The sequence below is a fragment of the Falco rusticolus genome, chromosome Z (assembly GCF_015220075.1).
Source record: "Falco rusticolus isolate bFalRus1 chromosome Z, bFalRus1.pri, whole genome shotgun sequence".
In the NCBI taxonomy this organism is placed as follows: domain Eukaryota; kingdom Metazoa; phylum Chordata; class Aves; order Falconiformes; family Falconidae; genus Falco; species Falco rusticolus.
Genome location: NC_051210.1, coordinates 17073304 through 17100395, shown reverse-complemented (window position 1 = coordinate 17100395; position 27092 = coordinate 17073304). Strand labels below are relative to the sequence as shown.

Genomic DNA, 27092 nt, shown 5'->3' with positions numbered 1-27092 from the left:
TGTATGGTCTGGGCCTGAATAAATTGAGAAACATCTAATTCCAGGAAAATCATTAGATAAATAGGAAGGGGGAGTTGTGTGGAAAGCCAGCAGATGTGTGTTACGAGTCTGGAGAAGGTCTTGGAGAGCAGCGGCTAGGAGATGTGCCAGCCGCTGAGAGTTGGAGCTGGAGGAGAAGAAGATGTGTAATGTGTTGGTTTTTTTCCTAGAGGAAAGCTCAGGCTAAGAGCAAACAGGGCTGCTTCCCAGCTTTGCTGCTGAGCAGCAGGTGTGAGGTAAGCATGCTGACATAAGGAGTGAAAATGGCAGTGCTTTTCTCTGCTCAGAAAGATGAAACCTAGAAAATGCCCGAGGCTGCTCTCCTGGTGGGCTGTGGGTTGGGTTCCTGCACAGTAGATCTTCCTGCCCGCACCCTGTCCAGCTGGAACTGGCAGACCAGGGAGAATCAGTGGTAGGATCTTGGGAACTAACAAACAAGATATATTGTGTAGGGTTTTCTGGTTTTTTTTAACCAAATACTGAAATCCTGGCTTTGGCACACCTGGTACTGATTATACAGGTACAGGTAAGACTTCTAGGGCCCCTCTGTAGTTACACCTACTATCCTCTGACTTGCTACCTCTAAATGTCCTGTCATATACAACCTATCATACTTTTGAGTTATCATTCAAATTCTTTTCCAGGTTGGGCTGTTTTCTGTTGAGCAAAAATATCTCATGAAGTAATTCATGTGCATCTGAGTTCTTTTTTTTTTAGAATTGACCATGTTTTTAGGACATGATTTGTTTTAAGAAATGGTGAAGTTAGACAGACATGAAACTGGACATTCATTCATAATACACTTTTCAAACCTTCAGCCAGTGAGGTTCACAAGACTGAGGTTTTTCAGAATAAAGACGTTTGTAGTCTGGCAGTTGAAGGAGGAGGCCCATGTTTTCTTCAGGACTCCACAAAATACTTGATGGCTCTGGTGGTGTGACATGCCAGAACATTTCTAAAACCTCGTAGTGCTTTACTTAGAGCCTTAGATTTTTATTAATAGATAGAATTTTTAATTTTTGTATATGTTTATTTACTAGTAATGAAAGTGTTTCAGCAAGTTCCCCTCGGTGAGATAAAGTCCTGCAATAACTCTTTGGGTCACTCACTTTAAAACAAAAAAGGATTGTGATTTTTGCTGTTGTTTCTAACAGAACAGACTTCCAAGGCCGACATGCATCACAGAGTTTTGAATTGCGAATAAAATCTTTCATACCTAGATACCAAAGCAGTTGCTGCAAAATCTGAGTGAGCTAAAATCTCTTGGGCAAAGAGCAAAGACTACTGAAATAGCAGGTCAGCAACAGAAATGGGAAATCCATTCATCAGCTCTGACTTCTCCCAGCGAGTATCTGCAAGATTTGTATTTTCTTTTATGTTTGCGGGGGTGGCCCCCGAGGTTGCAGGTGGGATGGAAGGTTTCTCAGCAGAGAGGCAGCACTGCTGCAGCATCTGCTCATTATATTTAAGGACACACAGGCCATTGTGGGATTGGAAAGTATGCTGTTCATTCAAGGGTTTATGGTAATGCTGTCTGAAGGTTATTGCAAGCTAGTGCTTGCAGCATGGGTATTTGAAGCTGTTATTCTTCTCAGCAGGGCTGAGTTTACAATAATGTGGCTTATTTAGCAGGTGATTAAAAGTTGGTGGGTTTGTTTCTTTTCCAAGACTGCTAGGAGATGAGTAGTACCTCAGGGCCATTATTTGTAAGGAAGATGTTTACTGAAATGGGTTCTTGATTTTAATATCAGATTGCAAGGATGTCCAACGGTTTTCTTGGGCAACCATGCATTGTGCTGAATCAGGGTTAAAGGAAATGATTTTCAGTTCTTGCAGTGAGGATGGATGCAAATGGGAGCAACAACGCTTCTCATGTTGTAGTCATGAGTATCCCAGTGCTTGTGACTTCCTGTTTTTTAGGGGTTTTTCATTGAATTGTTTCACAGCAGATGAGGAACTATGTGTCAGTCCTTTATCCTTTCTGTTTTACTGGACAAATCCATGTACAAGAGGCTTGATCTAACCTTAGATTCCTTCTAGAGTGTTCTTTTCGGTTATTAACTAAGCAGTATCCTGGAAGTCCATGGAGTGTATCATGTCTGTTCAATCCCTAGCTGATTTAACTGTTGCACTCCTAAACATATTTCACTCTGATCCTATCAAGAAGTTACAAATTCTTGGCATTCCCAGGGGACTGCATTCAGCTCATTACAGCCAATGAAGCCTTAACATACTGCAGTTAGTAGACTGTGTTGTGCTAATCCTCCATGGAGTTTTAGCTGATCACTGAGGTTGCAGCAATCACAGGATTGCTGCAATCTGTCTCGGTCTGGGATGAGAGGGAGACAATGAACTAGAGCTGTCAGCCTAGAGTACCCAGAGCTGTTTGCCCTTGGAAGTAGTCAACCCAAAGAAGTGTTCCGTAGTAGCACAGTCTGCATGTGTCCTCCTGCTTTTCCTGGTTATCTGCAAAAAAAATGACATCGCCTGATGAGGCTTGCACTGGAGTGCTGTGTCCCCACAAGCACCACCTTGTATATAATATACCATGTTATATATAACATATTATGTTCTGCACTGCACGATACAAATTAATAATTTCAAAGAATTCAGCACTCGGTAAAAGCATTTCACTCCAGGAGTCATCTGTGAATGAGTCTGGGAACTGGTGAGGCTTGTGTGTTACAGGCCTACAGCTTGTCCCGAGTATAGGAAAACAAATCTCTTTGGCAGCTCACAACGGAGTTAATGACCAGATTTCATCACCAGTCATATACACTTAACTGTTTTAAGCTGTTCAAATCATCACCGTACAAGTCTGAAAAGAGAATCTGGCGTCTTTCAGAAGATCAGTTGAGCAGGTTCTGGATATTTAAATCAGTGGGGGCTTGCTGCTTCTTTAATTAGATGAATATGCCTCCTCTAAAGGAATCTCTGTGGTCAGCATATTTTAATAAACATTATTTGCCTCTAGTCTTGGCACTGATTTACTTAAATCTTTCTTTAAATGAGTCTTCAACTGATATAATTGCAATAATGCTTATTGAAGTTCATAGTTCAGCTGCAGTATCAAAACAAAGCTTTAAGTTCTGCCATCTACTGGTTAAATGGGGTTCAGCGGAGGCTTGGCGTCACCCACTACCAGTAAGAGGGCATCGTCTTGGGAGTTCAGACCCTGATTTTGCTTTCGCGTCGAAATCCACACGGGGGTACTGTCAAGGAACCATACAGTTCTCTTGCAGAATAAAAGCTCTTGTTTAACTCTGCTGCGTGAATTGAAGAAAAGGGAGTTGAGAACGGGATTATGTACCTAAAATCAAAGCATAAATTGAGACCGAGACAAATAAAACTGCTGTCACTTGACTGTCAGCACTCTGCCTTCAACACCAGACTACATAATGCTTTTGCAGAATTTCTTTAGACGTGGATAATCTCTGATCAGCTTATAGTCGCTGTACTGAGCACCAGAAAGAAAAACTGTGCGCAGCACAGAACTGGGAGGGTAATTCCTGTCCCTATTAATGATGTCACTTGCAGTAAATGCAGAAGTCTTGCTGGCCACCAGTAGATCTTCCTGCATAGCTGGAATGGCACAGAGGACTTTAACATGGACTAGATTCTTGGGCATGCTCACCCTAAAACAACCCATATTCATAATTTTCTTTAAGATGTTGGTGTATAACCGATGTTGTATTGGTATTGCAGTGTACAATACTCTTGCACACAGGCTGGATCTGTGCTGTTCATGGTTGCTGTTGCAGTAACACTGCCTTACTGAGCTCAGGACTCTTTACAGAAAATATTATTCATCTGATACAGCTGAAAGGGGATGAAGTTGGGAGTAAACTAATGCAGAAAGTTGGTAGAAGAAACAAACTCTGTAGCCCAGGCTGCTATACTGTGCATCATGTGGCCAGTCTAAGCTACCGGTTTTCACTCTGCTGCTATACCAGCCTAAAGAACTTGCACAGAATGACTAACCCCTCCCTGAGAGGCATCTGTTGCCTGCCACATGCTCGCTGTCATGCATTTGGTGACTGGTAAACATTAGCCTTTAGCATTCACTACAGCACTATCCTTCCATTCCCTGTACTGACTAGTAATTAATTTGTAGTTGCCTAGACATCCAGAACTTGGTTTACCCAATTCCTGTGGGGACTATTCCGGTGAGTTCTCTCACTTCTAAGTAGTAAGTTGATGGTGTATTTCTTTTTTGTAGCTTACAATTCAGGAGTTACTCCAATAGCAAGGAGGTTTCTTACAGGAATAGGAAGAAGAAACAGTAACACTGTCTTTGCTTTAGTTTACATTTTTCCTGCAATGTGGGATCAACTTCATGTTCAAAATTCTGGACTTGATGTGTAAACACAAGCAAATTCTGGGTTAGGATTAACTGGTATTTAAGAAAAGCTTAGAAGAGCTGCATAATTGTGAGGATTTAGCCAAAGTGATATGCTGTTTTCACAAGTGAATAAAAGCATACAAACTTGAAAAATCCTGTGCCTTTTCCTCTTAAGAAACAATCGTTTTCAAACATCAGTTACTCCTAAAGTCAGGGAGAAGAGGGAACCATTGTGACGTATTTTAGCAATGCAGCTGAAATCAGTGCAGTCACTAGTCTTAAATGCTGTATTAACCCAGGCTGGTGGAGGCCTAGATGTTTCACTAAATATGTCTTTCTGTAGCTCCAGATAGAGGAAAACAATTTCTGATTCTGCCCTTCAGAGTTCCGTGAAGCATTGTGCAAGTTAAGCTGTGGAGCAGATTCTTTGTTATGCTGTCTTGTCTGTAATTTTTACAAACAGAGGTGATGGCCACACCTCAAATTTTAGAATTATTTCTGCTTTGCAGAGAAGGTTAATATGAGATCTAAATTTGTTGGATGCCTTAAATAACATGGGATGGAAATTTTAAAGCTGTCACTGGTAGAAATTAGGTAAAAGCAGTTTGACATAAAGTCTGATGGGAACGCAGGGGTGGTGTCAGAACAGTTTGGTCATTTGCAGTCAAATTAAGATGATTTTGCAGTTAATTGCAGTAAGATTGTTAAGAAAAATAAACATCATGTAACGATCCTCCAAATAAAGAGTGTGAGAACAAGTCAGGAGGATTGCTTTGATAATAAAAGCAGGTTAGAAAAAGAGGAAAATGGGGCAAAAAGAAAATGTGTTGAAACTCGACAGGCATTGTTAGTAAAATGAGTAGGAAACAATTTGTAAGTAATACTGTTATCATAGAAATATAGGTTAATTTCTGGATAGATTCTGCAAGGGTTAATACACTAGCCATAAAGGATGGAAAAGGCTCAAAATAATTCTTTCAGCAAATACTGAACTATCTTTGAACTGGCTAAATACTTGAAGTCTGGAGCTCGACTTGATCAGATCCACGCTGCAGCAGCTGCCCAGCTTTTAGCAGAGCTGTTCGGACTTACACGAAACGAGGCATACTGTCACTTTTCACTTTTATAGACCACTCAGACAACACTGTAGCCCTGCAGTAAGGGACTTATGCAAAATAATGTGCAAAACTTACTGTAAGCCTGTGGGGGGAGAATAGCACCTCGGCCCTAAATCTGGAGGCAGACAGCTGTCTTTCCTACTGCCTCCACACACTAGCAGTGGTCAAACAGCACAAGACTTCAGTAAGTAGAAAGGACAGTGTTCTCCCTGTATCCCTGGTTGCTAATTTCTGAGGGGGGAAAAACATCTGGACATGTCTTATTACCTTAGCAAAGGCTCTGCTTTCACATACATCCTCTTGGAGTTCCTGTGGATAATAATTGTTCTTAAATGGAGCAGTTGTAGTCTTGCTCTAATAACAAATACAAACTACGACATTACTGATGAAAGATACAAGAACAGGGAATATTTCATTTTCCTTAGGTGTTATTCATCTATGTGCATATTTAATCCACCTGCTGATACTAGTTTCAGTGCTTATTTAGGCCTTATTTGCAAAATACCATTTTTACCCTTGGACAACTCAGTGATAGTGTAAGGTTGTGCCAAAATTTTCCTTCCTGAACTGAGAGGAAAGTAGAGCCAAGTTCAGTGCAAAAGCTAAGAACTAAGGCTCACCATTCTTTTCTGCTTCCTAAGTATACGGAGATGAAGGAAGACAAGGAAGCATTTGGAAATAAATCTTACTGATCTCTCTACAGTAGGGGAGGTGATAGAAAAACTTGTTTTCAACCTGAAATTCATCATTTTCCAGTCTGTCTGTCTCTCCTGTTATTCCCGATTTCCATATTCATGTCAGGAGAACTTCTGATGTAAGTTCTAATAATTTCTCCAAAGTGTGAAAATGGGAACATTCTGCTGTCACTTTGAAATTAACTATTTGCCACCTGCATCAAAAGCAAACACTTAATCATAGCTGTAAAAGCAGCTGGCACGTTATAGAAAGCAGTAGAGAACATGCTTCTTGAAAAGAGGTCTGTATTTTACACTGCCTATACATACTTGTTTTGCTCAAAGAGCATTAAAGAGGCAGAGAAAAGCAGCAGCAATTGCTTTGCTACACCCTAATGGTAGGCTGTGTTTGTCCATAACATTTTGCTTATCTTTATGCCTGATTAACTGTTCTTAACTACTTTTCAATTAAAAGTTGGATATTGCCTATTTTTCCCCAAATTTTTGTACTAGTACTTTGCTTTTTGATTTCTCATTTTTCCTGTAGGAAGTTAACATCGTGAATAAAAACAGTTGTCACAATTCAAGAATCTTCCACTTAGTTTCTTCCAAGGATTCCTGACCAGACCAGATCATTGGCACAATCAGGATGGATGTTTCTCTGATGTATCCTCCTGCATTTGGGGTCAGAGAATAATGCATCATGAGGGATATACCCTGACACCTAGCAAAAGTGAGAACATAGAGCTAAATTACATCTCACACCAGGCACTGCGATACTATTTCTATTTTAAAAGTTGTCTTTTTTGCCCCTTTGCAGGTAGTCCAGATCTTTCTGTACAAGTAAGCCTTCATTCAGATCTCCTGCAGTGGTTGCACTAACCAACAGTGTACCCACTGAACACAGCAGGTGAGGATAACATAGGGAAGGAAACAGAGATTAGTGTCTCTTCTTGTCCTGCTTCTTAGCACAACATTTAAAATGCCGCAAGAGTGGCTAAACCTCTACTACTGCTCTGTGTGCAAATAGTTGACGTCCATTGTTGATCTCTCAGTGAATAGACTGCTTTATTCACCACAAACCTTAATCAAAAGCTGTGGTTGTGCCAAGAGCAATCTACCCAATGGAACTTACTATGAAATGTTAGTCTGAATGCTACCAGCCGCTGAATGCTTAATTTCCATCAGTGAAAACCCATTCACTTTTTTTTTTTTTTTTAAATACAGTACCTTAACTGACCACAACCACTGAAAATCTATTTACTAAACACTGATGAGATACTTTGGTCATGTTCCCTATGCAAACAGCTCCTAAACAGCCAGATTTAATTTTGTGGTGCTTTCAACATACACTAAAGCTAAGCCTCTTTTTAAATGTCCGCCTTCTAATAGCATTTAGTATTGGCCTGATGCAGCTCTTGTGTAATTTTGCCTTTTATGAGATTTTGTAAATGTGTTATTTGGAGGGTAATGACTGAAAGGGGCTATTCCACCCCTGGATGATCTTGTTCCACAGTAAAAATTACACTGGCAATACTTAGTTTAGTCCATTTGCAAAGAAAACTTACCTAGGTTACAGAAGCCTAGTTCTGGACTAAGCATTCGCATTAAAGTTAATGAGTATCTGCTGCGCTTTAACACTACACCCTGTTATTTCACATTCTCTTTCCTCTGGCTAAACCCCTAGGCAAATGGCAAGCTGTCGTAAAATCCCACCCTGAATTCTGCTTTCTCAACCTGAAGATAATGCTAACACACAGGAAGGAGGTGTTGAAAACTCATTTTTTTCCCTGTGAAACTAATTTAGAATTAAACTGCCAAACCTCAGCAACTATTTGATGTGTCTTTAATCTTCGAAATTCTTCTTAATGAATAATGCATTCAAGTATTTATTGGTAACTTTAACCTCTTAAGCTTTCAGGAGCAAGCAAAAATTACTTATATTCCAGTGTTTTCTGAGTGGGCATCTGGAAGCAGGGGAGCCTTCCAGGAAGATGTAATAAGCTGCTTTGCTTTAAAAAAAAACCCCACACAAACAAAACAGTTATTATATTTGTATAGTGAAGAAGGGAGTGTAGCATGAGTGCTTCGGATAGGAAAAAAGATCCCAAGCACCTGCAATGGCATTGTCTAGGGATTGAAGTATTTTTGAGGTTGAGTCCAACTTACAGAAATACTCAAGCTGAACTGATTCTCTGATCAGCTAAACAGTGCTTATGGAAGAAGAAGAAACTGACATGACACCTGGGAGTCCACAACAGCCAGAGGTGTTGCCAGGAGCAGCACCTAGGGCCAGTGCAGTGGTTTGTAAGGAAATCCCTGGGCTAAGAAGCAATGGCTCTGTTTTGGTGGTCTCTAAGGGAAAGCCAGGTTGGACTCCAATGCAGAGATTTTCATGATGCCAGTGGTCTGTGATGGGAAACTGCAGGGTTCATGGCTTTTTTATCCCATAACCAGCCTTGCACTGGCTGACACCTGCAGTGGATGACTGGGTTGGGGCTGTGCAGAGGAGCTGTTGGCTTCTCTCCCAGGAGCTGCTTCCAGGCCTGTTGTGTCTTTACTGCTGGAGGTGCTGGTGCCTGTCCCCATCTGGCTATGTGAAGGGTCAGGATCGCTGTGGACCCATTTTGATGTTGGGTGTTCATTTCCTCTGGCCTCTGGGGAATTTAAGGATGTTGGCTGCTTCCACATGGCCTTCTCTGCCTGACCCTCCAAGATGTCATGCTGTTGCCCAAACCATCATCTGCCCTGCACACCTTGGAAGTTTCTGTACTACATCCATGACCACCTGCTGGTCCTGACAAGTTATGTCATAGAGCACACGAGCAGATTTTTGTTTTACTTGCAGGACAGATTGGAAAAGTCACACTTTTCCCAAAGGCCTGAACTGAGAAAATTGTAAAGTTGTCTGCATAACAAGGCAAAAGAGCAGGTCAATGGCCCTGCTGGGAGGAAGCAGAGAACTGCTTCAATACCAAAGTTAGATATACCTTTGAGGTTGTCCCTGCTCTGAGCTCCAGAGACCCCCTCCTATCTGCATTATTCAATGAAATAAACACCTACAAAACCAGTACTTGCATCAGCATTCACAGTATGGATCTTCCCATGAACCAAGCCTGTACTGCACTGAGCAGGGCCCATTTTTGTCACAGACTTACTCTATTACAGAGTAGAAGAAGGAAATGTAATGGTAACCAGGGGGAGCAAACAGGGACTTTGCACTTAACAGACCAGTTTTCTGTTGTTCGTAGGTATAGTCTTCTGCTCTTGCTTGTGTTTTCCTCATTATGTAGCACAGCAGCTCCGAGTCAGTGGTTCCCTGTTATTTGCTCCTGTTCAGCTAGACCAGAGAGCAGTGGTCAGGCCGGGGGTGGGGGGGTGGGGTGGGGGGGTGGCTGTCCTTTAGCACAGCAGTAGCCTAACAGGGGACACCAAGGGGGCACAGAAATACTGCTGGAAGACTGTACAGGACAGCTGGAGCTAGCCTGATAGCACACCCCTTAGCATCAGACCAAATGCTGCTCCAGAAGGAAGGCATGGGTCCCTCTAGGTGTGGGGTTATAGGGGGTGCCTGGTGTCCCTCCCCAGGGCCAGGTCTGGGGTGACACTGGCCTTACCCATCGGAGGGAAGGGTCTGGCAGAGGTACAGGGCCACCTGGTGCAGAAGCTATGGAAGAAGGCCAACACACCACGTAGCATCAGGGAGGATAAGCAGGAGAGCAACAGAGTCTTTCCAAGGAGATGTTTGTGCAAAGGCAAGAGCTGGGGCCCGGTGCTGCTGTGATGGCTGTGCCCACTCTGACTGAGTGAACAGCACTTGGTTCAGGCATTGCCAACAAGCAGGCCCTGCTGTGCGCACCATGAGAACAGTGCCAGGCCATTCTCAGAGCCCAGGAGCTGAGGCCATGTCTTACATGGGGCTAGCAGTACCAGCCTGAGCTGGGACTAGGCAAAACTAGAATTGCTATGGCTGCATCCTGCACATACACCACGTATGGCTGACTAGGAGTTGATCACTTCATGCTATAGATACCTGTAGCCCCCCTGAGCCTGTTGAGCTCTCCTGCATGGCAGCTGACTGGCCTCACTTTCAGCAGGGACGCCCCTCAGGGTTACTCCTCGAGGCTGAGAGATTCCTTACCCAGCATCTGGTATCTGTAACAAGGTAAGTGATGTTTTATATTAGACCTAAAAGTGTATTGTATGTTAGCAACATTTATATAGCCAACTGTAGCTTAAGTATTGAAAGTGTAGTAAGTAGTAGACTGTCTGACTGCCATCCAATCACTATTTAAATCATCACTTAAATCATTGTCAAATCCTCATCAAACCAGTTTAATTACCATTCAATTATTGCTTAATCACCATTTGATTACTACTTAATTATCATTCAATCATCAAATAATTATAAATTGGTCATAATTTAGTCACAGTTAAGTCCACAGTGATGACTTCTCTTAGTAATTCAGCTGTGATGGCTGCATAAGAGCGGCTTGACTTTGTCACGGGTTGGGACCCCCAAGGTGGGAAGGTTGGGAGCTTGTGATTCCTGGCAGCAGGATCCTTTTGATCATGCAGATGTGACCAGAGGGCACTCGGGAGCAACACCCTGAGAACAGGTAAGCAGGAACAAGTTTGGTCAGGAAAGGCATCGGAGCCTGAAACACATGCCCCCACGTGAGGACAGAGTGAGTGGCGGTGGCCGGAGACTGCTTTTGCTGACCAGACTTCCTGTCTCAGGGGGTCTGCTGCTTGCCAAGGCCTTAGATCTGGGATGCTTTTGTCCAGCCCTTGGACCATCACCCCCTGTCATCCGTGTGTGCACCAGTGACACTGCCAAAGGAGCACCTCCTGCATGACCACATCACTCTGGAGTCTAGGATGAAGGGCATGGGCACACAGGTGGTGTTTCCTTATTTTCTTGCTGGTGGAGGAGTGGATGCATCCTGTGGGCTGACAGGCTCAATCAGACGTAAAGAGAAACAAGGCGTTATTAAATGGTCGTTTATATACTGGTTTTCTGATGCATGTTTAGAGTGCAGAAACAGAAGCTGCAATGCGGTTTTAGCAACTTCAGACTTGTGCTACATGGAAAACTTTTCTTCAGTGTGCACAACTCTTACCAAACCTAAACAGCAATCTGTTATTCTATACATGGGTGTTTCTGCTTATTTTGCAGTTCAGAATGCACTGAGTTAGCTACTCCATTCGCTTACGTGTTCCCTAGGTTCAGAGACAAAACATGATTAAATAAACTAAACTAACAAGCTGTACAATAAATAAATTAAACCCTAGTTGGTTTTTGGGTTTGGTTTGTTTGGGTTTGGGTTTTTTACCCCCAGATGAGTGATTCCTTAACTCTGAGAAAATCCCTAATATTCTTTCTCAGGAAGTTATTTGTGCTGAAATGCAAGAGCTGGAAATAAGTTACTAAATGTTAAAAATCAGTGGATTTGGAGCACAAATACCTTGGCTGTCATATCATCTTATTTGCTAGCTGAGTGGACATAAAGCTTCAGCCTCTTAAGCTGTCTCTGTTGTTACACGGGTTGTTTTCCCTTTCAGCTCTGAGACAGCATACTATTTAAAAGTATCAATTTTGTTAGCACAACCAGAGAAGCTCCCAAGATAACAAGTGTAAATGCTAAAATATTGTAGGAGTTCTGCATTTATGTCTGCCTGTGATAAGTGTCTCTACCTCTTTATTAAACACTTATGTTGACTATAATGATTTTGTTAAAATAAAGCTGCATTATTGATGTTACCACTGTAGGTTTCTTCACCAGAGGAGATGGATGTATTTAAACTGAAGCTCTTGCTTTTGATCTAAGTCTCTGTAACCATGTGTGGAGTGGTATATTTTATATGTAAATATTAATATCTAATATAATTTATTTTCTGGAGTTCAAGAGGATAAACATTTTAATTTTCCCTTTTTTTTTAAAGCGTGTGTAGTCTAGTGTGTTCTTTATTATAACCTTTATCTGAAAAAGTATAATCTCTTAATCTGGCTATATAAAGAATCAAATCAAATATTGAAAGACATACCAGCTATCTTACTGCATAACTTGAAACTACACCAGAACTTTGTGTTGGCTCTCCATGTCTGAGGTTTTGCTTCTCTTACTCAAGGGCAGTTGTTGGTGCTTATGACCAACAAGTCTGCACTTGATTTATTTCTAGTGTGATCAGAACAATTGTTTTAAAGACTTTTTTTTTTTTTTTTCCAGGAAGTAAGCTGTAGAGCTACAATGAAGCAAAAAAGAAAACTAATTAAATGCTAGGTACTTATTAATACTTTTTTGTAGTGTAGGTTTGAGAAGTAGCATTTCTCTTCTGCTTTCCATTGCAGGTCAGAGTGCACAAATGTGATCTAATATTTTCCTTGTCTCTTCAGTTGTGAGATTTTTGCAAAAAAGATATCAAATAAACATCAGGATTTGCTTTAGGTTCAGACATCACCAATTTAAATTATGGAGAGATGAAAAAGCTAAAAATCTGAAACTTCTGCCTAGGAAGCTCAACTTCATGAGCCATTTCTACAAGATTATCCCTCAATTTCCAAATACTGATGCGCTAGTTTAAACCAAATCAAACCAACCCCCGCCCCCCCCCCCCTCCCCCCCAAGCCTGCTCTTCTGACTGGCTGCCCACAGTAGGATACATTCAAAAAGTCCTGCCTGTGTTTTAAATTTTGTTCACAGAAGCCACAGTTTATTTTAAATTTTCCTTTTCTACCTCCACATATACTTCATGTCACACCTGTCTTTCAATGCCTAGTGGTATGGAAAGAAATTCAGAAAACAGAAGTCAATGACACAGAAGATCCAGCTAAGCTCAGAAAGGCTCCTGCTTGACACTCTGCTGTGAGATGGCATACCATTGGATTTCTCACCTCACCAACAAGTAAACAAAACTTCATATAGAAAAAGAAATTTAGCAAGCTGATCTGGCATTTGGGAAGCTAATGGCTCCCACTCCTGTTCTGCAGGTGGAGGAGAGTGTTTGGAGCTCTTCAATAAACGAGGAAACCCGATGGCCAGGAGAGCCCACTTTTTCAAGAAGCTCCTTCTACCTGTTTTAGGCTGCCACATTTGGTCCCACTGCTGCAGTATGAGCCCCAGTCAACAGAAGGACTACCAGTCTTGACTGTCTTTGCTGTCAAACCTGTCTCACAGGGCCACAGAGGCTGGTAGGCACCCATGGGGTCATCTATCCCACCCACTGCTCAAAGTAGAGTCACCTAGAGCAGGTGACTTAGGGCTGTGTCCACTTGGGTTTTGAGTATTTTCAAGGATAGAGTCCATAACCTCCCTGGACAGCTTGTTCTAGTCTTTGACCACCCTTACAGTAAAACAAAGCTTTTTCTTGGATGTAAATGGAATTTTCTTTATTTCAATTTGTGCCCATTGCCCCTCATCTTTTCACTAGCCACCGTGTGGGTCCACCTGCTTTCCACCCTCTACTTATATATCCTCCGTGTGCCTGGTTCTGACCTGATTGATTATTGTAATTTTTTTGCAGCTTGCTTACAAATAAATTGCTTCATGAAGGAGTTGAGTAACTGGATTTCATTTTACTGAGTGTCAAGGAGGCACTAATGAAATTTACTGTATTACTCAAAGGGTAAAAATATGATGTGATATTGACAGCACATAGTACTCATTTAATTCTGTACATAAACTGGGGTGATGTACCAGAACTTGCACTCTTCTATCTGTCATAGAGAGAACATCCCTAGAAATACAAGAACAAGAAAGTTACAGAAGATTCAGAAGATCCAAGGTGTAAAGCTTGCTTGATTTACAGAATATACCTCTACCAAGCCAGGAAACTTGTAAAAATGAGGATTTTCCTGTATTGCCTGCCCTAGAGTTGTAATACCTGAGTTTAATGAGGTTATAGCCTACCAAGTACTGCAAAATATTTAGCTGGCTATAAAACTAAGTAAACGATCTCTTCAGAGGCATTATATTTTGACTCTTTTTACTAATCTTGCCACAAAACATAGAAAGTGGATGCTTTTAGCATTTTGCCTGTTTTCATCTGTGTGGCACTCCTTCATTAAAAAAAAAAAAAAGCGTATCTAAGAAGTGGCAGTTTGTTCCACTTTGTTCGGTCTTTCTTCTACCAGTCTGCAGAGCAAAAATTCCTCTGTGAACAAACCCCTCATATTTACTGCAGCTTGGAGGTTTATGCAGATCTTTTGAAACAGTCCATTGAGACATGATGGATATCTCATAATTTTATACATTTATATACATATATATACTTATAATTATAGATACGTATAGAAAGACTGGAAGAGCCACCGAGCAATATTTCAGAGAGGCAAACCTTTGATCTCTGTCAGCTCTAGATTTTACAATTAAAGTATAAAGGTGGAAATTACTTCTTCACCTATCATGGATGTAAGTAGTCAATCAATGCTAGGGTACGTGGGAATGTCTGAATTGAAGGCTCACTGGAATTCCACAAAATCTTCTGAAGTGGAAATGCTCCAGGATATTTACCCATGAGAATTTAGGATTAATAGCATTCACCAAGGTGTTTTTTTCCCCATAATGTGCTTTGACTGTTGATGACATAGGGTTATCTGAAATGAGTTCCAAAGCAGATCTGAATATAAAGTTGGCTATTGACTACGGTTTCTGGAGGATGCCCCCCTCACACAGCCTGACCCAGACAAATTGTCACAGCTTTACCACAGTAAGCTGCCAGCCAAGAATGCACTGCTGCTTAAAACAGGTGGTAATTCTGTCCCAGCAGAGCTGTCAGAGGAAACCACTTACTTGCCTGACTTGTGATAAGTATGTTCCAGCTTCACATCACTAGGGCTGTGACTATAACTGTGACCCTGACCAGCAGCCACCCTTTTGCATGCTTTGCTATGAGCCAGCCACCTCCAACTGCTTCTCTAGTCTGGCTGTTTTCTGGTTTGAAACTTCTAAACCAAGACCTGCCTTTGTTCTTTTTAGCCGCACAGCTTCCTGCCATTATGAGAGTGCAGACAGTTGCACTAGTTGCATGTAACTCCATCCTCCTTGGCTTATGCAAACTGCTGTTCCTTCTTCAAAAAGACTTTAACTATCACTTTTTTACAAAGATCGGTATATATCCTCCTTATAAAGAACAGATTGACAGGTTAAACAAAAAAATTTCCAAAAGGCCAAAAACCCCCACCAAATGCTGCAATTGCTTCCTAAAGTGGGATTTCTATCTTATCATTCTTCTGTTTTTGGACGGGTATCCTGGGTGCAGACATAAAAGCGGTAGAAACCTTGCAGTTAACCAGCTCTGAGTCAGAAACAGGTATCAAATCCCTCTAGTGGGCTATTGCATTTATGAATGTGACAGCTCGGGCAATAATTCTTCACCTCATTCTTTTCCAATGTCTAGGACCACATCCCCACTACACAAGTGAAATGGAAGGATGGCTCAACTGCTGCCACATTCCATGGCTGCTGGCAGCAGAGGTGGTGGCAGGCTCAGCTGAAGACAATCATCAGACAGTCTAGGTTGTTTTGACTTGTTAGACTTGTTGCTCAGAGATAAGAAGGGAAGTTAAATCACAAGTATAGGTCACACATACCTATATGTTACAGCACATAAATATGTACCTGGGGAGTCAGCTATTTACAAATAGCCAAAATCTCACATGTTCATTTACACCTTAACAATAAAAACCACGATTCCACAGGTAATTTCTAGCAAGGAAACCCTGTGACTACCCTGCCATGAAGATGATGCAGTAATGTATCTGAATTACTTGTTAAGTGAATGCATGTTCACATCTCTGTAAAAGGATGTATTGATTACTTCCTCAGGCTTTTGAAACAGGACCAGCTTCTGATGCCCTTGAAAGGAAGGTCTATATATTTCCTCCATCAAGAGAAAGATTTGTTCATGTGCGTTTCAGCTTTCCAGCTCTGTGGCCTCTGTCTCTTGAGAGGGGAAGGACTATTAGATCCATACAAAATAAAGACAGTCTATGTTGAAAAGAAAGGCAGGCCAGGACAATGGAACAGGTGAGGCAAGATGCTCTGTAGACAAGTTCTTGAAGAAAAGCAAGAGTAGAGGTCTGTATAGCTAGGTGAGAATATGATGTCATGGGCTAAGCACATAGGGAAGGAGCTTCCTCTCCTGAATGAGGAAAGTCCCAGAGAAGAAATCTGGCAACAGCACTGAGCTCCATCTAAAAAAATGCTGGCACTTCTGATCTAATCACAACTTTTGAATGGTACAGTCAGACTCAGCTAGTTTGAAAGCACAGAAATAGACAATGTGGGAATTGAGGCAAGCAGTCAGCATGCAAAAAGACTGCTTTTGCAAGTTTCAGTTTCCCTTTCTCCATGTTCAACAGGAATTTAAATGTACCTGCAGTCTCTGAATTCAGGTGTCCTCTGTAAAGGTCTGCACTCTCACCTGGTGCACACAGAGATAAGTCAAGGAACTATGTCAGCTCATACCAACTGACAAGATAAGCTAGATCTCTAAAAGAGAGAGTATTTCTTTGTGTATTGAGGTCCATTCACATTTGAAATGGTTGAGTGTGACATTTTCAATCATAGGATCATTAGGATGTCACATAGTTTAATTTTCCAGCTCAAAGGTGGGTCATCCATAAGGTCAGATCAGGTTGGTCTTGGCTTATCCAACCATGTCTTGAAAACTTCCAAGGATGAAGATGGCATAAGTTCTCCAGGTAACCTGCTTCTCTGCTTGGCTGCCATTGAGGTGAAAAGGTTCCACCTTATACCCAGCCTGAATGCCTTGTTTGAAGTCCTGCCCTTTGTCTCTTGTCCTCCCAGCAAGCACCACTGTAAAGAGCGTTGCTCCATCTTCTTGAAAACCTCTGTGTCAGTACTAGGGTGCTGCTATGAGATCCCCCCTAAAGCTGTCTTTTTTTGGGCTGAGTAAGTCCAGCTCCCTCAGCCTCTCCTTACAGGATAAGTGCTCCAGCCCCTGACCATCCTGGTGGCCCTCTGCTGAACTTGCTTCAGTTTGACAACGTGCTTCCTTTGGCGTGGGCCAAAACTGGGTGCAGTACTCTAATGAGTGCTGGAGAGACATGGGTAATCCCTTCTCTCAGCCTAGTGGCTGAGCCCAGGATGCTCTTGGCCTTGGTTGCTGCCAGGGTGGACAGCTTCATTGTCCAGTGAGACACCTAGGACCTTTTCTACAGTGCTGCCCCCCTGCCTGCCTCTCATTTCTCCTGCCAGTCCACTTCCCTCCTGGATGGCATGTAATGACTGTTCCCCTTGGTTTGGTGTCGTGTGCAAAACCGATAATAATGCTCTTAGTCACCTTCTCCATGTTGTTGATAAGGATGCTAAACGCAACAGGCCCCAGGACAGACCCCTGCAGTACTCCTCCCATTACGGGCCTCCAAGCAGAGTTTGGGTATGACCCATTAACTCCCACCCACTGGGCTCAACCATCCAACCAGGTTTTTTTACCCATCCAGTTGTCCACCCATGACGGACCATAATATTCCAGCTGGGATAGAAGAATAGTGTGGGAGACCATGTAATAAACCTTGCTAAAGTCAAAGTTCCACTGCTATACCCTCCTACACAGATCTACCTATTTGGTCATGGGTAAATTAATGTCATGTCGGGTTGGTCAGGCATCACTGACCCTTGGCAAATCCATACTGACTGTTCCTAATCATTGCCTTCTCCTCCATGTCCTCAGAAATGTGTTCCAAGAGGCCTTGCTCTGTGATATTCATGAAGATCAAACCAAGGATGAGTTTGTGGAAGATGGGGCCTGCCATTATGGACTTTGGCTCATTCATTGTATTCAGCAGGTATATGTCAAGGGAAGAGGTTTCATTTCACACTGCTTCTCTCTTCCCCAGCCTCTTGTATATTTGGGACTCCATAAGGCTTTATAGTATATTAGGTATGTTTGCTAAATCATGTTGTAGGAGCAATTAGAAATATTTCAAAGCTTTTATATCTATCTGCTCGCCCTTTCTCCAACCGTAAAAAGATATACCATGCCTTCTTTAGTCCCTGGGTCAAATCCTCCTTGCTCCTGATCATAAGTATGCTTATGTTAACAACATGGAAAGGAGATATAAAGTAAGATTGGTAAAAACTAGGAGATGCTACTTAACTTTAGAAGGACTTCAGTGCTGGTCTACAGGACCACAGGGTGGTTTATTAAACCTTTCACCACAATACAATTACATCAGAGTCAGGGATGAAAATTTAAACTACTCTTTTCTTGTCTTCCATGGCTTAATGGAGGTTCCTGGATGTTGTTTCAGATAGCTCAGTGGGATGTTGTTTCAGATAGCTCAGTGGAGATGCTCACTTAATATGAAGCTGACATCTGGGACACAATCAGACAAGTGGAGATGTGAACAACATGCATCTGTAGACACAAAATCTAAAGACACAGCATCCTTTCCTGTCCCAAGCTACTCCAGCCACGATACTTTGCCTGATGTAGTAACGGTCAAAGAAACAGAGGCAGTTCAGAGGCAGAGGAGGAGACTAGCAACGTGGAAACATCAGAGTGTGTTAATGTTTGCAAAACCAGCAACAAGAAGGTGAAGTGAATACAGAGGACAAAAATCTGTGTTACAGAGAGACTGCTAGGCAGAACCCTTTATCTTTCCTCGTAAAGGCTGAGATGTTGAGAGCGGAAGGCAAAACCTACAGCAAACCCATCTTCTGCCAAGACATCATCAAAAAATGTCACGAGATGGAGCTTTACGCGTTCCAAAATGGCACGGGGCTGGGGGGTAGCGCAACTATCCGGTTTGATGTCGCGGTAAGAAACGGGAGGTCTCCTCGAGCCTCACAGTTTCAAGTCGCAAGCTGAGCCCGCCGCCTGCCTGCGGTGAGACCTTCTGACAGGCAGCTTTTCCTCCTGCGGCTTTGCCACCGACTGCCGGGCCCCGGCGCCGGGCGCTGAGGGGCGCCCCTCGCCCTCCGGTGCGTTACCGCCGAGGCCGCCGCCGAGCAGCTCGTTCCTCCACACCCTTCACCTGAGCCTCCGCGCCCTGCGCGCAGCTCCCGCCCGGCGGGGCCGCGGACACCCCGGGACACGCCGAGGCCTCACGGGCAGCGCGGCGCCGGCCCTGGGGAAGCGCCGCCCGCGCCAGGGTGACCGGCGGGGCGGCGGCGGCGTCCCCTCGGGGCGGACCGCAGGGGCCCGCGGCGCGGCCGGCAGGCGGCAGTGCAGCGCCGCCCGCCCAGGCCCTGACTGGGGCGCCGCCCCCGCCCGCCCCCCGCCGCCGCCGCCGCCGCCGCCGCCGCCGCCTGGGGCGGAAGCGAGGGCGAGCGGCGGCCGATGCCGTGCCGCGAGGAGCGGGCATGGCGGACGGGACGCGCTCGCTGAGCGGCGGCAGCCCGGGCTCCAGCCCGCTGCTGGGCGGCCGGGGCCGCGCCGCGGTGTTGGCGGGGAGCGGCCCGCCGGGCCACAGCTTCCGCAGGGTGACCCTCACCAAGCCCACCTTCTGCCACTACTGCACCGACTTCATCTGGGGGCTGGCCGGCTACCAGTGCGAGGGTAAGGGGGCGGCGGGGGGCCAGGCCGGGCGCCGCGTCGCCGGGCTGCCCGGGGCGGGCGTCGGTCTGCGGGACCTGCCGGGAGCGGCCGCCGCGTCCTGGGCGAGGTGGGGCGGGGGGGAGGGAAAAAATACTGCTGGTAAAAATTATAATAATAAAAATAGTGCATTCTAGTAAAAAAATCTAACAATAGTAATAGTAAAAATTCTATAATAATAAATTCTCATAATGAAGTCTAACGACAGCAATAATACTAAAAATCCTAACAGTGCGTCCGAAACCAGCGATAATACTAAAAATTCCACTATTAATAACCATTCTAGCAATGAATCCGAACGAGAGTAAGTCTAACAATAATAATTCTAATTATAAACTATAATGATAAAAATTCTAATAATAAAAAAATCTGGTAATAATACTAATAGCAGCAGTTCTAACAATGATAATCAAACCTCAGCGGTGCGGTGCTGTGCAGTGACACGGGTGTTCGCCGTGACCCAGCGCTGCCCTTGCCCACCTGGTGACGGACCCGCCGGTGCCCGCCGGGCTGCTTGGTGCCCGCAGTGGAGCCATCCCGGGGGTGCCCCTACCTGCTGTGGTGCCTGATGGCATGGAAGAGCTGCAGCCTACGTGGATTTTGAACATTTTACACCTGGGCTAACGCCAGGGAGGGGAGAAGGAATTGCTAGGTCTGCTTGCTGGCTCCCGTGGCAGCTGAGGTTCCTGGAGATGACGAAATTTTGTTGTGTTCTGGCGCAGCGAAACCAAGTGGTGTCACAAGGGAAAAGAGGGGTTCTCCATGTCGTGCTTTAAAAAAACCAAACCAAAATAAACAAACAAAAAAACCCCCAGACAACACCTTGATGTCTTCTTGAGCATATGCAGCCTGGATGGCTTGGGCTGCATCACCCAAGACCGTGCCTGGAGGCTTGTACAAGAGCCTCATTGTTTGGGTGGTATCAAACAAGGCCCTGGGTGTAGAGTAAGTACCCTGCGATTCTTGAAATAGCTTCTTCCTTTTGTCATGGTTGTGGGTGAAGAGGGTGCAGGATGAAGTTGGGTGGAAGTCATGTTCCCGTGTGGTACAAAAAAAGTCTTGCAAGAATGGTTTTATATTTGCTTAAAATTGTGCTGAGAGGTGTGTAATTCTGTCTGCGTAGCAGAAGGTCACTGCCTACCCTTACAGCAAAAAAGCCCCGAAGTCGAGTGAAAATTTAAGTTGTGAAAATGCACAAAGCTATTCTTTTATAGTTTTTAATATGATGACTTAAGAAAAGGCAAATTGTTGGAGTAACAAAAGTGGACATTCAGGTGCCAGTACTGTTACTTGAAGAGCTGGGCAGCTTTGGTGTGTTAACAGGTAAGAAAATGTGTGAAAAGCTTTTGTCCAGGATGTCTCACTTTTTTTCCTGTTCACATACTAGGTTCGTAAAGGTGGTGCATAGCTGTAACTTGAATTTAGGATCTTTTCCTAGTTCGAAAGCTGCTGACAGTTTGTGGTCTGGAATTGTTTTTCTCCTTTGGCTTTTCAGGCTGAATTCTGGGTAAGGATCGTTACGGTGTGCTAATGAGGCACTTCAAGCTGTACAGTTAAGGTATCTTTTAGACCTACATCTGGAACCTCTACCCCAAACAAGTTGTGTGAGGGGTAATGAGAGAGAGAAAAAATACCTTAAGTCTTCATTACCTGTAACATTCCCAGCTCCGAGCGTGGGCAAAACCCCTGTAATATGTTACCTTGCACATCAGTGTCTCCTTTGGGTGAAGAACTAATTTTTTTTGTTTCCCTGTTGTCAACCAGCTGTGCTCAGTGTCATGTTTGTCTTTTCCAACAACTTACGACTAGGCAACAAATTCCAACAGTACCTGATGGGTTGGTCATTTGCAGGTGGTGGCTGCTTTTCACAGCCATGTGTACACCCTTGTACCTTGTTGAACAGCTTGTCAGCCCATTCTTTCAGAGTTATTTAATAAAAGCTAATATGATATTTTAAGTAAATTTTGCTTAATAATTGCCTCCTTGTCACATTTGCTTTAATTAATGGAGTTTGACCGATGTTCTTTAGAAAGTAATATAAAAGGTTATCTGTAGGAGTGCCAGGCTGATGAAAAATAAAGTAACTTCACCCTGCTTTTAGTGAAGGAAATGTTTGCAGTAGAGTGGAAAACTTTGTGGATAATTGCTATCTCCTTTTTCTTCTCCCCAGAGAGTCTAGGATTGTGGGTGTAATTGCAGCTGAGCTGATGTTGTCTTTTGGACTCGTTTTGAGAAACCATCTACAGACTTCAAAATGAAGCTGTCAGGTGGCCTTTTTCTAGGTGAATTTGCAATGGTTTCTGTTCCAAATCCATGGCTTCAGATACTCAGTTTCCTGGTGCTGTTTGTGTTGACATTCCATGAAGCTGGTCTTGATGGAAACTTTCTGTTTTGAAGCTCAGAAGGGAACTGAGCATGCTCATGATAAGATTCCATCAGTTAAAAAGGAGGAGGTGGGAGGAAGCCTCTGCCTATCACCATTTTGAGTAGTTGTGTTATCCCAAATTTCAGTTCTTCACCTGATGTGTAAGAGCTGTTCACACACAAGAACTGAGACACCATGTGTCGCACGTATGTGCAGACATGGGTGCTTAGTGGTAAATCCACGAAGCTAGCCCCTTCTTCACACGTGGTAAGGCATTTTACACACTTTGAACAATTGTTTACCATTTCATTTAGTCTCACTTAATTCTCATTGATTCTTATGAGCCTTGAATCCATTTAAAGGTACAGCATTCTTTTTTTATGTTCTTTGGGGAGGGGGCTTTGTTAGTAGGGAGATTCCTGTGCTCCAGGGTGGATCTTTTAATATGTAAATTAGGATCGTTCACACATAGTTCGAGTAATTTTTTGTTTGGTCTGGTTAACATGGTCCCAGCTTGACATCCTTATCGTATCTGTTCCTTCTCTCAAGGCCATGTCTTCTTACTTATTTGTAAGACTTTATTAACATCCTCTGTTTTCCAAATTCTTTCTTGATTTTTGTTACAGATATTTACATATCTTTTTTAAAAAAGTAAATAATTCTTGTATCAGTTTTGTGGCCTAATTGACCGGGATTTGACTTCTAATTGTGATGGTGCTTTTGATCCTCGGAAAATGGCATCTTCTAGATGTGAATGATCAGGTCTATGGAGTTTTTCAGTAGACTTATCCTGCTCAGTGAACTGGCACATGCCTATGTGGCTTACATGGCTGTGTAGCAAAAATACAAGAAGGTATAATGAATTCTCAAGACATTTCTGGCAGTGCAGGGGCCAATATAAGTGGTCTTTCCCTTTCGCATAGAAGAGATGCTCTCTGTACAAGGCACGAAGTGTCCCAGATCTAATCACTGTCTTTTAAAGGAAGATACTGCTTCCACCTCCAGGTACTTCTGGGAGAATTGCAGCTCTTTTGCTAGATTGTCAAGGTATTTTCATAAAAGAAATTTTACAGGAAAGGCAGTAGTCTTCCTATGTGGATTAGGTGTCCAGTTAGGTCTGAAGATGTCACTGTGTTAAGCTTTTGTGCACACATTTGTTCTAATCTTGGTCAGCCAGGCTTGCAGCTATGTGTCTCTCCTCCGCCCCTGGCCGCAAATTTGTTTCCTGTATAGGCGTTGTAGAAGACTATATTTTTCTTGCCACTTTACTCTTTGTAGCTGTCACTTTCTTTGATAAGTGTGAAAGAGTAAGTGATGTTTGGATTGTAACACAATTACTCTTTTATATTGCTCTTGCTTTCCCAAGCCTGGTCATTTCGGTTTCAGTGGATTTGAATTTCCTCAGACTTGGCAAAGAAGAGGCAGCATAAGACGCTGTGTGTGCATCTTAAAAATACTATATATATATGAAGTTAATGTAAGAGATAAAGAGAGTTGAATTCTCACTGGTTGTGCACAGGAGAACCAATTTCATACACTAAAAAAATGGCTAGTAGATATTTTAATTTGGAGTTTAGGATTTATTTTAGCCACCAGTAAACACTTTTCTTCTCACAGTGCTTTTTCTTTTTTCTGTAAAGACTGAAAAAAAAGAAATCTAGGAAGAACATTTTGGGGGCTGCATTTCCAGTGCTATAAATCTTTCTAATGTGAACTCAGTTTGGTTTTTTATAGCCAAAGGTTGAAATGTAAGGGGTTTGGGTAATAAGCAAGTTGGTTAGCAAATGTAACAGAATTTTAAGCCATTTTTAGGTGTTTTTTATATATATATATATCTCTTTCATTAGAACGTTTATTGGAAGCAACTGTCATGGACTTTTTGGTATGGTTTGTGTCTGTTTTTACTAGGGAAATGTAATTTAGGCATCTAGGGTACTTGTCTTGATATGAAAGCACTAACTCAAATAATGCTTTGGGAAATAGCATCCTTGTTTTCTGTTTTTGTATCTTTGGAAGGTTTTTGTTTGGTTGGTTTTTAGGCTTTGTATTCTAAGCAGAACCCCCAAACCTGTTCCCAGATGCAGAAATTGTTGTTTTTCCTAATCTGGGTTAGATGTTGGCTGGCAACACTGCAGCTTTTCCAGAATAATATGTAAACTGTGAATTGGAGTGATGTTTGTGCCATAAATATCTTACTTAGCAAGGCAACCATAAGGCTGCTGTGATTCATACAGGTATGTCCCAGACATAGGCAAGCCATGTTGTGCCTCGGTGGCGTAGGAGAACCTGGAGATACTCAGACAGCATCTCTGCAGCAGGCTACCTATGTGTATTCTGGACGTGTTTTGAATGGAGTCTACTTCATTTAAAGACTGTTCTAAGTAATTGGAGTCAGATAGGGAAAGTGTATTTCAGTTTAAAGCTGGGTGTTAGACCAACAGAGAGTTTGTAGGGCTATGGAAATAGTAGCAGGGAATAAAGGGAGGAGGAGCAATCCCTTTGAGCTCTCACCCTTTCCAGTTAGTTCAGTAGTAGGGACAGGCAGCTGGAACATCCTTGACCCTGCTGAGTTTTGAAGGAAGTGGATGATGTGTGAGATTCCCCAGAAAGTCTTAATGTTTACAGTGCACAAGGGAAACATATTCTTCCTTCTAGTGAGCTTGGCTTGCTTTTGGTGCATGTTGAACTAAAAATGCTGCAACAAGGTAAAACTGCAGTAAAACCTTGCTTCTATTCCACAATTAGTTTTATTTTCAAGACTTGTTGGCTTCATTCTTTACTGGGTTCCTCATCAGTGGTGGGGTCTTTCCATGCAACAGTGAGCTGTTTGATGTTGACATGCAGTGTGAGTTTGTGGCTGAGATGTTTTTGATAGGACTTTGGACAGGATGTGGATATGACTTTGCTGTATTTAAAACTTAGATTGAGCCATGTGACTCTGGATCCATCTTGGGAATGAACACAAAAACTGGGGACACACACACATACACACCAAAAAACATTCCCCCAAAGAAACCCTGAAACCTTGGCTGAATTGTGGTCAAGCTGACATATATGTTGGGGGAAAATGTTTGGGGCGTTGACTGACCCAGTGAAAGATGCAATTTACTTACCAGTCTGGATTTGCAGGATAATCCGTTTTGTACTAAAAGAATGTACGCTTTTCTTTTCCCCACCTCCCTCTGACAGTGCTTTGGAGGAAAATATTGTCACCATCAGTGATGCAGAGGAAAGGACAGGGAGCTTTGCAAGTACACACACAGCTTTTGTAGCTGGAAGCTATATTTTGTGTTGATAGTGTTGTCCCAAATCTCAGTCCAGAAACTCGGTTAGGTAGTAAATAACTTACTGTAGAAAGTGTTATAGCCAGTAATCCAGTAACAGGCTTTGCACAGCACTTTCACTTACCATCTGTGTTACTGCCTCAGTCTGACTCAGTGATAAATGGCAAAAGCTATAAAGAAGGTGCTCATCAATCCATCACAGTGTGGAGTGGCTGCCATTGGCACTCTGCAGGTTTCCTTTCAAGATGATCTTCCATCTACTATTGCTTAGACTTAATATGTTCAGGTGTTCCTCGGCCATTTTCTAGGCTAATACTCTCATTCTTTTAATCTTGCACAAAATTTTTCAGTCTTCCTTTGGTAAGTTTCCTGTGGACCATAGTTCTTGCAGTCCTGTGCTAGGAGTCTAAAAAGCCTTGTATTCTTTCTCACAGTTGTGTGGGATAGAAATGCTTGACTAGTTATTTCTTTCTGATAAACAAAGTATGTTGAACTCTAAGGCTTTCTCTGTAAAATGTTTTTTAAGAATTGTACTGAGCCACCTAACAGCATTTTCTTTAAAACTTTGGTAGCATTTCAATCAGAAGTGACCCCAGTACTTCAAGGGTGGAGAAGCACATGCATGTTCCTATTTTCTGTGATGTTTGTGTGCATTAGCTACGTGCTGATACATGCCCTGGTTCAGGTTTGGTTTCTTTTTACGAACTAGTACGTCTGGGTAACACTTCCCCTTTCACTAGAGATGGTGTTCATTCCTTCTTTATAGATGTAGAAGTTGGTATTGAAACGGGGTGTAGTGCACCTTACTCAGCAGCACACGTCTCTGTGAGGTTACTCTGTCCTCCTCCAGTTTTAGTCATAAGCAGTTTTTTTCTTTAGTGGTGATGTTACTTTTATTTCAGTGTTTTCCTGAAAATGTATCCTGGGTTTTTCCATGTGAAATAAGCCCATTAAGGATACTTTGCATTGACAATTGCTTTCTAACAGGGGATGTGTTATGTACAGTAGATATTTATTACCCAAGTGTAGGTGCTGATGTTAAAGTGGGGTCTGGCACTTACAGTGCAATGGAGGATGACATGCAAGATTTTTAGTTTTCAATCTCCTCGTGGCAGTTTATGACAAATGTTTCTGCTGATAAACATGCGCCCACCCCACCCCACCCCGTCTTGTTCTGAATTCCACGTTCCGGGATAATTTTACTGCACTGTTTCCCAGGGGTTCCCTCTGGGCAGGGTCCTGTTGCTTGTCTGTTTTCCCCTCTTTGATTACATGCTCTTTGTAACTTGTCCATAACGTTGCGTTTCTGCTTAGTATCCCATAGAAGCCTGGTTCTGTTCTTGATTTTGGAGCAATTTTCTCAGGTAGAAGCTTTGAATTACCTTTGAATCAAGCTGTCCCTGGATGACCTTTGCTTTTTGTTTATGTCATTAGTTTCTTCCAGAGTTGTTTCTCATACTGCATTTCATCAGCTCAAACTGTCTTCCTTCTGGGGTACTTGTTGTTCATTAGGTCCATTCTGAGCTGGCTGTGGAAAATCCCTTTGATGAAACTGCTTTTGCAACATCTGTTGAAAACAAGTGGCTAAGTTACATTCATTTATTTAATTTAACTCAGCTCCAGTGGGAAAAGAACAGGACGTATGTATAGCAGATAGACCTTTCTAAAGCATACAATAGTATGTGCTGATCACTTCCTGTTCTTTTG

The 27092-nt window shown here is 42.9% G+C and overlaps 1 protein-coding gene and 1 long non-coding RNA gene across 4 annotated transcripts in view; both read left to right on the top strand.

Moving 5' to 3' along the window:
• The first annotated feature begins 46 nt into the window (after nt 1-46).
• On the top strand, nt 47-13728 carry LOC119141820. 3 transcript variants are annotated; one of them, XR_005102044.1, is made up of 8 exons: nt 47-275; nt 6721-6906; nt 6994-7083; nt 10268-10338; nt 10607-10792; nt 10914-11075; nt 12404-12457; nt 12954-13728. It is a non-coding gene; the product is annotated as an uncharacterized LOC119141820 (long non-coding RNA). The 3 variants fall into 3 exon arrangements; XR_005102046.1 differs by lacking the exon at nt 10607-10792 and having other exon boundaries at nt 48-275; XR_005102045.1 differs by lacking the exons at nt 10268-10338; nt 10607-10792; nt 10914-11075; nt 12404-12457; nt 12954-13728 and adding an exon at nt 7861-8007 and having other exon boundaries at nt 55-275.
• Nucleotides 13729-19458: 5730 nt separating this feature from the next.
• DGKQ (diacylglycerol kinase theta) overlaps nt 19459-27092 on the top strand; it is a 109075-nt gene continuing 101441 nt past the window's right edge. The window contains exon 1 of the mRNA XM_037373287.1: nt 19459-19700. Coding sequence (XP_037229184.1) covers nt 19505-19700 — 196 coding nt within the window. The 5' untranslated portion in view covers nt 19459-19504. The remainder of the gene's footprint in view (nt 19701-27092) is intronic.